Source organism: Corylus avellana, chromosome 5 (assembly GCF_965113065.1).
Source record: "Corylus avellana chromosome 5, dhCorAvel1.hap1.2, whole genome shotgun sequence".
Classification (NCBI taxonomy): Eukaryota; Viridiplantae; Streptophyta; class Magnoliopsida; order Fagales; family Betulaceae; genus Corylus; species Corylus avellana.
The window spans coordinates 20,310,558-20,321,531 of NC_142494.1; the positions used below are offsets into that span (position 1 = coordinate 20,310,558).

General features: G+C 33.4%; 2 protein-coding genes across 2 annotated transcripts; both read left to right on the forward strand.

Moving 5' to 3' along the window:
- Nucleotides 1–670: 670 nt before the first annotated feature.
- On the forward strand, nucleotides 671–2,592 carry LOC148585902 (uncharacterized). Its single transcript, XM_088516816.1, has 4 exons — nucleotides 671–946; nucleotides 1,029–1,098; nucleotides 2,123–2,245; nucleotides 2,411–2,592. The coding sequence occupies exons 1-4, from the start codon at nucleotides 671–673 to the stop codon at nucleotides 2,590–2,592; spliced, it is 651 nt and encodes a 216-aa protein (XP_088372942.1).
- A 2,157-nt stretch (nucleotides 2,593–4,749) lies between these two features.
- On the forward strand, nucleotides 4,750–6,288 carry LOC148585903 (uncharacterized). The gene is made up of 3 exons (XM_088516817.1): nucleotides 4,750–5,295; nucleotides 5,396–5,572; nucleotides 5,644–6,288. The coding sequence occupies exons 1-3, from the start codon at nucleotides 4,750–4,752 to the stop codon at nucleotides 6,286–6,288; spliced, it is 1,368 nt and encodes a 455-aa protein (XP_088372943.1).
- The last annotated feature ends 4,686 nt before the right edge of the window (nucleotides 6,289–10,974 follow it).

Genomic DNA, 10,974 nt, shown 5'->3' on the forward strand with positions numbered 1-10,974 from the left:
AGGCTACAGATTTACATTGATAAGAAAGAGGATAAATTTTCCACTCCCAATAAAAAAGAAAATAGAAAAAAAGAAAAGAAATGCTGACTGCCAAAGCTGCTGCCAATGATGATGAGGTTGAAAACATTACAATCCCCTTATAATGTCAAATGTAGGGGATAAGGGTATGAACCTTTCAACATCTCTCCACTCTCAGACATTCCCATGGGGGAAGGTGATTAGGTATTTTTAATTAGGCAATTTGCAAACTCTAATATGATTGACTGAAATGTATGGAGCTTTTTAATTGTGATATATCTCTTATTTTCATCATTTTGTTTATCTTATTCTAATAAAAACAATATTGTTATTTTTTTTGTTAGGTGTGTTTTATATATTTTGGAATTTTGTCAAGTATCAACGAGTTTCAGAAGATTATTGCCAATCTTAGGTTTGTTCTTTTTATTAATTCATTTTAGGCTAATAGCTATCAGAATATGCTAATAATTTTATTATAATATCATTAAAGACTTAGAATATGTTTCATTAGACATGAATTGTTTAGTATGAAAATTAAAACTAATAGATAAATAATTTTTCAGGTTTCTGAAAATTCTTAGATTACATTATGAGCAAGCCAAAAACAATTGATGCATTTTTTAAGAAAAAAGATGCTAATTCAAATTCTAAAATGTCTTCATCGACATCCAATCCTGAAACTTTAGCTCCTAAGCAACACCCTTCTAAGATGCCAAGAATTGAATCTCAAGTAGTTGACTCATTTGACATTTATACTCTACAACATGATCCCGGGTTACGTCCTCAAATATGGGAATATCCTGTTAATCAACAGGATGAAATTAGATGTGCTTATCTTAAAGTCGGTCCGAATAGGTTCATTCCTTCTAGTAGTTCTGGATATCCGTTTTCGGGAACTAAAAAACCGCCGAAGATTTCAATCATCTTGGTATAAGATGTTTGATTGATTAGAATATTCTGAGGACAAAGATGTTGCTTATTGTTTACCTTGCTTTCTTTTTGCTAAAAAGTCAACGGGGCGGTTTGGAGGTAGTACATTTACTATTGAAGGATTTCGCAATTTGAAGAAAGTTAATGATGGTACGCATTGTTCTTTTTTGGTCCACATAGGAAATGGGTCATGTTCACCTCATAATAATGCTGTTAAGTGTTGTGACAATTTGAAGAATCAATCTCAACATATTGATAAGGTAATAGATAAGCAAACTTCGAAAGAAAAATTGAACAATCGATTGCGATTGAAGACTTCAATCGAATCTATTCGGTATTTAGCATATCAAGGATGTCCTTATAGAGGTCACGATGAAGGTCCCGATTCTAAAAATTGTGGCAATTTTCTTGAATTGATAAAACTTGTGTCCAATTTTAACGACGATGTTGCTAAAGTTGTTTTAGAAAATGCTCCATAAAATGCAAAATATACTTCACCTCAAGTCCAAAAAGATATTTTACATGTCTTGGCAAAAAGGGTGCGAGATGCAATTCGTGAAGAAATTGGTGATTCAAAATTTTGCATTATTGTTGATGAAGCACGAGATGAGTCTAAGAGAGAACAAATGGCTATTGTTTTGAGATTTGTTAACAAAAATGGTTTTATACAAGACGCTTCTTTGATATTGTCCAAGTTAAAGATACATCAGCATTGACTTTAAAGGATAAAATATCTGATATTTTTTCTCAAAATTGTCTTGATATTCAAAGTATTCGTGGACAATGGTATGATGGTGCTAGCAATATGCGTGGTGAATGGAAAGGATTGCAAGCATTATTTCTAATGAATGTTCTTGTGCATACTATGTTCATTGTTTTGCACATCGATTACAATTAACATTAGTTGATGCATCTCGAGAGGTAACTGTTGTTCATGATTTCTTCTCAAATTTGAATTTCATTATCAATGTGGTTAGTGCTTCATGTAAACGTCATCGTGATCTGCAAGATGCTCAAGAAGCAAATATTGCATATTTGATAGCTATTGAGGAACTTGAAACTGGAAAATGAGCTAACCAAATTGGTACTTTGAAACGAGCTAGTGATTCTCGTTGGGGTTCTCATTTTTATTATATTTGTAGCCTACTAAGGCTGTTTATTCTTGCTTGTTCAGTGCTTGAAAAGATTATAAAAGAAGGATCAACTTACTCTCAACGTGGGGATGCTGAAGCTGCTTATGAAATGATTACATCATTCAGATTCATATTCATTTTACATTTGATGAGGGAAATCATGGGTATCACTGATTGTCTTTGTCAACATTTGTAACAAAAATCTCAAGACATCTTGAATGCTATGCAATTAGTTTCTAATACAAAAGTACTCCTCCAAAAATTGAGAAATGAAGATTGGGATAATTTTCTTGAGAAAGTAGTCTTTTTCTCTAAGAAATTTGAAATAGACATTCCGGATTTGGGTGCTCATTATGTTAAAGGCCGAGATCGTCTTCCACGGGATCACATTACGGTGGAACATCATTATCGTTTTGATGTATTCAATGCTGCTATAGACTTTCAATTGCAAGAGATTGATTGTAGATTTGGTGAAAGGGCAATGGAACTCTTGACACTTAGTTCAGCTTAGGATCCAAATGATGATTATAAATCATTTAATATTGATGATATATGTAGTCTTGCAGAGAAGTACTATTCTCTTGATTTTTCTGAGCAGGAAAAAATTATTTTGAGATTTCAGTTGTAGCATTTTGAAGTTGATATGCTTAATCATTCGAAACTACAAAAATTGTCTTCCATTGCAGAATTATGTCGAGGATTGATAAAGGCAAGAAAATCAGATACATATTATCTTATTGATAGATTGGTTCTTCTTGTTTTGACTCTTCCGGTGTCTACAGCAACTACCCAACGAGCATTTTCAGCAATGAAAATTGTTAAAACAATACTTCATAACAAAATAGAAGATGAGTTTCTTGGAGATAGTTTACTTATCTACATTGAAAGAGAAATTGCTAAAAGTTTCGATTCAGATTTGATACTTGATTATTTTGTTTCTCTAAGACCGCGTAGAATGCAATTTTAGGCACTTTGTATTTTGTATTTTCCTTTACTTTTGTACTAGTGCCTATATGGTAACTGATATATGAATTTAGCATATATTTATGAAGTCAGATAAATATGCTTTTTATGATACATATATTGTGGTATAATTTCTTTTGATTGTATTTACTATATTATGATAAAAATATAATATATGAAGAGAACAAAAGAAAAATTATTTTATCATTATATTTTATTATTTTATTGACGCCCCTGGTATAATGAATTCCTGGATCCGCCACTGCCTGTGCTTCATCATCCAACTGTTATCCATAGCGTTACTACGTAAATTAGGAACAAATATATAAGAATTACCCTAAACACATACATGTCATGCATTAATGGTGTAAGTAGGGACCCTAAGAAGGAATAATTAAAACTAGATTTGTTTTTTTTTTTTTTTTTTAAACAATTGCTTTTCCTTAAATGCACTCGGTAGTTAGGGGACCCTAAATTAAAAAAATATAGCCAAGTTACTTTTTTTTTTTTTTTTTAGAAGTTTTTTAAGTTTTTCAAACGCTAACATAAGCTAAATTTGCAAAACCTAATAAACTAAATTAAGTCTAGTCCAAATTTAAATGCACTTGGAGCTAGGGGATCCTAAACAAAATAAATCTAGGTTAGTTTTTTTTTTTTCTTTCTATTTTTTTATAACATTTACACAATATGAATTAAAATATAATTTGAAATAAATGGCCTAGCATACAAAAAATTGAAACTAACAACCAAATTTGAAAGTAATATATAACACTTAATAAAATAAATAAATTGCAAACATAAATATACCATGTAAACAATCAATACATTGAAAACATTGTAAAAAATATATATGATGTTATATATATATATATATACGTCGTCGGAGAGGGAGAGAGTGCCAGAGGGTCACGCCACCGAGTGTGAGAGAGACCGCCGGAGAAGAAGAGAATGAAATGAGAGAGGGAGAAAGGCTGGGCATGCGCGGGATGAGAAGAAAGAGAGAGAGTATCGGAGAGTGAGGGACCTTGCCGGAGTGTGAGAGAGACCGTTGGAGAAGAAGAGAGAAAAATGAGAGAGGGAGAGGGTTACTGTGCGCGCTGGAGGAGAAGAGAAAAGGAGGGGGAAAAAAAAAAGAAAAAGAAGGAAGAAGAAGAAGGGGAAGGCTGCATGCAAGTCCGGTGCGCCTTCCCGAGGCCAGTTAGTATTGGCACGTCACTAAAATTGAATTTTGTATAAAAAAAAATAAAAATTATGGCTCTTAATTTACTAACTTAGTTTTTAAAAACAATATATACTTAAGACTAAGAGAACACCAAGTATTTCCGTATATATGTATTAATAGTCTAAAATATTAATATTAAAAACCACATTTTTATTTTTAATAATATTGGGAGTAAGTCGATCTCTAGCTAGTACATAATTGATATATTAATTTGAATTGTGTAACTATCAATACAATAGTTTAATTATATTTATGGTTTACCAATAAATTTCTAATGCATTCTAATCAGAGATGATTCAAGCCCCAATGTCATGCATGGATGGTATATGTGATAGTCATTATATATATAAGTCCTGATTTTCAAGAAGTCATATATATTAAGTTATACGTACCATATATATGCGTGTGTGTTATCTAGGGTTACTATATATATATATAACCCTAGATTAAGTTAATTAACATATATATTAAGTGTTAAAATATATGCGTTTTCGGGATTTGGAGGTTTTCAATCAATCGCTGCTTGCAAAGCAAGGATGGAGAATCTTGAAAAATCCGGATTCCTTGGTGGCAACTATTTTCAAGGAAAAATACTTTCCGAGGGGCTCCTTGTTGGAATCATCATTGGGGACTCGGCCATCCTATGCTTGGAGGAGCATTTGGACTTCTTTGAAGATTCTTAAGCAAGGGTTGATATGGCGAGTGGGGAATGGAAATTCGATTAGCATATGGGGAGACTGCTGGCTGCCATCTCCTTCTACTTATTTGATACAAACCCCACCCAGCCCTCAATACAGAGAGAAGAAGGTATGTGATCTTATTGACCCTCACACTAACTGGTGGAACTCTGGGCTGCTACACAAACTTTTTTCTGCAAAGGAGGTTGACAGAATCTATAGCATAGTTCCTAGCCCTGGTGGGTTGTCGAATCAATTGGTTTGGTTAGGAACAAAGAATGGCATTTTTACAGTTCGAAGTGCTTACTATATCTGTAAGTCATTGGAAGATGAGAGCAAGGGAGAAAGCTCGGTTATGCATTCACTTACAGAATTTTGGAAGCAAGTTTGGAGGATCAGGGGACCACCGGTGGTGAAATCTTTTTTGTGGAAAGCTTGCAGTAATGCGCTAGCAACCTGAGAGAATTTACATCGGAGGAATATTACTCGAGATCCACTATGCCCCATATGTGAATTGGAACCTGAAACGTTGGGTCACATTCTCTGGAATTGTGGCTCGGCAAGGGATGTCTGGATGGAAAGTTCTCGGAAGTTACAGAAGAGTTCTATTTGCGAAGAAACATTTGCAGGTGTTTTCGAGCAACTATTGGTGTATTTGAACACGGAGGAGCTACACGTTTTTGTCACTGTGGCACGGTAGATTTGGCTCAGGCGCAATGCTTTTGTATTTGGGAAACCGCTGCTTGCTCCAGCTGAATTCATCCGTGGGGCACAGGAACAAATCTCTGTTTTTGAGAAAACAGAGGCTGGAAGATGCAAGCCTCACGTACCATTGCGCAGCCATGTAAACCATAGTTGGCAGAAACCGCCGGCAGACTTTGTAAAGATTAATTGGGATGCTTCCATTGATGAGAAGCGCAAGCGTGTTGGAATCGGGGTGGCTGTACGTGATTTTGATGGAAATCTGCTAGCCTCGTTGTGTGCTTCAAAGTCTATACTCACAGATCCTGGAACTGCCAAAGCCTTAGCAGCATGGTATGCAGCTGAAGTTGCACGTAGGCTGGACTTGGGACAGGTTATCTTAGAGGGGGATGCGCTGGAAGTTATAAATGTTCTAAACATGGATGGAGGCTGGCTTGGTAGATACGGACAGATCCTACAAGACGCTAAAAACCTCTTGGGGCATTGTTTGGAATGGAGGGTTAGTCATACTCTTCGTGATGGTAATAAGGTTGCTCACAGCCTTGCAAAATTGGCATTATCAATAGATCAAGATATATTCTGGGTTGATAATTTTCCTTTATGTATTCGAGAGATTGTTTATTTTGAGCACGGCTCGACTTAAGTCAATAAAAGTTACAAATTCTCAACAACAAAAAAAAAAAAAGTGTTAAAATAAACTAGAGGATACTAGAGAATAGAGGGATAAAGTGAATATTGCATTTCTGTGTGTTTTGAAAAATATATAAAGATGCCTATTTATAGTTGAATAAGGCCAGATAAACTAGGAAATAAAATCACGGAATTAATGTACAATATTACAGAATAATATCAAAATATATATACAGGAAAAATATATCAAATCAGCAATTATGGTGAATATCAAAATATATTTAGAATATATTATATATTCAAAATATATTCTAACATTAAGCTATATATTGTGTTATAATAAAAATGTGGATTTTGCCACCCTTTTAAACCACATTATTATTATTTTTAAATGGATGCCCAGACATAACACTATCCCCATGATTTTGTTTAAAAAATGTACATACGTGTTGCTGTGACATTGGAGTCAAATGCACTTTAATAAACAACCTTTACACATGCAATTACCAAAATTAAGTACTCACTTTTTTAGTGCAGGAGCCTCACTATTTTTATTAACAACTCACTTTAAATAACTATATACATGTTCTATTCAAATATTATTTTTTAAATATTTATTTATTTGATCTATAACTATTAAAGGAAGAGGCTTAGGAATTACTATTATTTTTTTTTCAAACAAAATTTAAATAAGAGTACATTTTCAAACATTTTCAGCAAATTTCCAAAATAACCAAACAAAATGTTGATGTGGGATATTTTAGACACCCATTTTTCATATTTTAACGGTCATAATAGTCATATTTTTCAAAAAATTTCTAACAATCATATTAAAAAAAAAAAAAAAAAAAACCCTAGTGGTGACGTGTCATTTTCACATGTCACCTATTTGGTAACGTGTCAAATTGGTAACGTTTAAAAATGATACGTTACCAAAGGGTAACGTGGCAGTCTAACACATTACCAAAGGGTAACATGTCAGTATAACACATTACCAAAGAAGTAACATGTTAGTCTGACACGATACCATTTTGATAATGTGTTAGACTGACACGTTACCCTTTTGTAAGGTGGCATGTTCACACGTTACCAAAAACGTAACGTGTTAGAATGACACGTTACCAAAGGGTAACGTGACATTTTCTCACGTTACCAAAGTGTAACGTGGCATTTTCTCACGTTACCTTTTGGGTACTGACACGTTACCATTAGGTGACGTATTAGTACTAATGTGTCAATTTTACACGTAAAAAAAATAACATCATATCCGATCTTTTTTTTCTTTTTTCTTTTTTTGATTTTTGAATTAGTAACATGTCAAAATTCGATACGTTACTACAAAGTGAAGTATGCCTTGCATTTTGTAAAGCATATATTACTAAAAGTATGCCCTGCATTTTGTAAAGCATATATTACTCGATCGTTTGGAATAATATTAAAAGTTGATTGAATTAGCTTTGAGTATTCTTATTGTCTTATGATGTTTGATTCATTAATTATGTGAATTTTGTAGATATTATATAATTGGTAGAACTATGTGACCTTAACTAATACAATTTAAATTTGTTAGAATTTACACTTTTCATCATGAGTCATTTGTCATATTCTTTGCTTCTTAACTTGAAATTTTAAATTGAATAATGAGCAAGCAAAAGCTATTGAGTCATTAAAAATAAAAAATAAAAAAATAAAAGTTTTTTGATGTACATTATAGCTTCTTTAATATTGTTGATGCTTCAATTCCAATAATGTTCTTTTAAAATATGTATAGTTGAAGCTGATCGTAGTTGTATGCTTGTAATCAACATTCAAGTTTTGATTATTTATACTTTACAATAAGTAGTTGTATGCTCAATGAAAGGGATTTTTAGTTGAATTTGAAAAACGCTATGCCGACTCCAAAAACTTGTTTATCACAATTTATGCGGAACTAATACTATGAAGTAATAAACAATTCAATCACCCAAAATATATAAAGCAATAAAGAGGCAGACACAGATATTTTGGTTACGAAGAAGAAACCTTTTAGAAACTGATCTAAAAGTAAAACCTCTCTGGGGTAGCCAAACTTAGGAAATCACTATCAAAAAATTATCCAGAGATTACAGAAACTAGAAACACTTACAACCCTTTGCAAGACCTTGGCTCTGTAAGATCGACAAGCCTACAACTCGTATCCTTGCTCACAATCTTCTTCAACGTGATTCTCCTTTATCGGACCCTTCCGATAGACTTCTCAATCATAGATTTATCAAAGGAATAACTAAAACTCTAAGAGATTCAATTTAATGCTCACCACATATGATCTCTCTGAGTGAAAAATTCGTGCCTCTCTCTTCTATAATGATGTATATATACCCCCAACAATACCCTAAACCTAACCCACTAAAAATCACATTTTTGGGCCTAAAACGTACGGGGTGTCCAGACAGGTTAATGGGCTGTCCGGACAGGAGCCTTGCGGAGCAAAAATAGAGTTTCTAGAAATGCGGTCCGGACCCGGGGAAGGCCTTTCCGGACACGGCATGCAATGGGTGAAACAGCATTCAATGGGTGAAACAGCATTCTGGAAATGCTGTCCAGCCATGATCAACAGCTCCGATCGATAGGCATTTGTGGTCCGATTGAGTTGAAATTTTGCAGGGACATTCATAGCACATGAATCTACATTATGGACGGTGGAGATTGGATTATGAGCATTCTATATTAGTGTTTGAGCCTATGAACAGTAGTCTCTGTATTTTGGAACTGAATTAAGCCAACACAAAAACTAACAAACTCCCAATTTGGCAATTCAGTGACAAAACCAAAATGCCGAGCCAATCCTATCATCTCCCCATATTTACTCTCCATTTTTGTCACAGAATGACAAAAGGTCTTTATGTTTCCTAAAACACTTTACAAAATACATCAAGGCATATATGGAACAAGAAAACATAAATAAAACTCATGATAAAAAAAATGACGTAGAATGCATGATCATAAAGAAACATCAGCAAAACTCCCCCTCAATGTATGACTCAATTAACAAGAAGAAACTGGAAATGCAAAACATGTTTCTCCCCCTCAAAAGTCAAATGAACACACATGATATACACATCAATGACTCATGTATTACACAATGAATATCCTAAACATTCTCTAAATATGCAAAATATACATGAGACTAGAAATGGCAAGAAACTCATATTGCTTAACCCAAGCCAAGAAAATGTTCCATTCAACCCATGCTTGTGTGGTGTGTGTGTAAGCCATCCAAAGAGAAAAATTTTCAACTTACAAAATGAGGAGAAAGTTTCACCACCATGAGGTTTTGACAAATATATCAAATCAAAAGTCAAACATTATCATACTAGGGCCTAGCCACTCTCATCCTATACATTTCTCTTTGTAAAACATTTTGCACAAGTTTGACACAGTGAAATAAATTCCTTTTGGAATATGATCTTTTGATTTTATTTGTTTTACTATCTTGTTTATTTTTCTCTTTGAGAAAGTGTCCTTAAACTTTTGGTGCTTATCACAAAAGAGAAAGCAGGAATTTTTAAGCCCTAGGTTCAACTAGCATATGGTCAATTTGAAAAATATAACTAGTCAAAAACCTTATATGGTTACCTAACAGACCTCATAAATAAAGTGAAACAAAACCTCAATTTAAGCTTTTAAATGTGCACAAGAGATAGAGCATAGGGAAAATGTACAACATAAGCTCAGGCTTTAGGTAATCACAAAAACAAGTCCATTGACACAAATTTTCATCTCATGCATATTAAGAACATTCCAAGACACAAGGAACTAAATCCATAAAAAGCAACATGAGAAATTAATGAACTATCTAGGTGCATAAGACAAAAGAAAGAAAAGAAAACAATCAAAGTAACATATTTTTGTCTTTTTGAAATTTTTCACAAAAAAAAATGCACACAAACAAAAATGCAAAAAAAAAAAAAAAAAACATGCTTGAATTGAGATTACAACAGGCAAATAAATGAATGTCCTTTAGCATTAAACTTTCATCACATCTTATAAGTCCCACTACAAAATAATGATTTGGTTTAATAACTACTTCTAAGTCTTCACAAGACATTACATATTCATGAACATTTGATTAGCAACTAGACAAAAATCTTTGTGGTCCGCACACAATATCTCATCAATAAGCCTATCAAAGATCACGATATATGAATTTCTTGAAAAGTCCTTTATGAATATGCGTCATAACAAGAATCTCAAAATTAACATGTATACACTCTTCACACAAAAAGTGTAACAACAAAAAAATTGCAATGCATAAATTAGAAAGTAAAAACAAAAAAAAATAATGCAAAGAAAAGAAAAATAATATGCACTAGGATATTCAAAAATAGGCAAAACACTCAATCCTAGGCCTATTAATAACTCACCTAACTCTAGGTGAGATCACTACCACTCCCCCTCAATGGGTGAATGTTATAATCCTTCCTAACCCACTCTTGAACAATCTTAGGACCAGATTGATGACACACATGGGGTCTCAATTTAAAACAATTTGGTCGAATATGACCAACTTTGCCACAAGGATGACAGGTGGGAACAAACCTTTGAGAATGTTGTCTTTTATGAGGAGGGATATATTTAGACTTTGATCTAGGCAAACTCGACTCTATATCACATTTTTCTTTCTTAGGAGAAGCCGAGTTTTTCCAAAGTCTTTGGGATT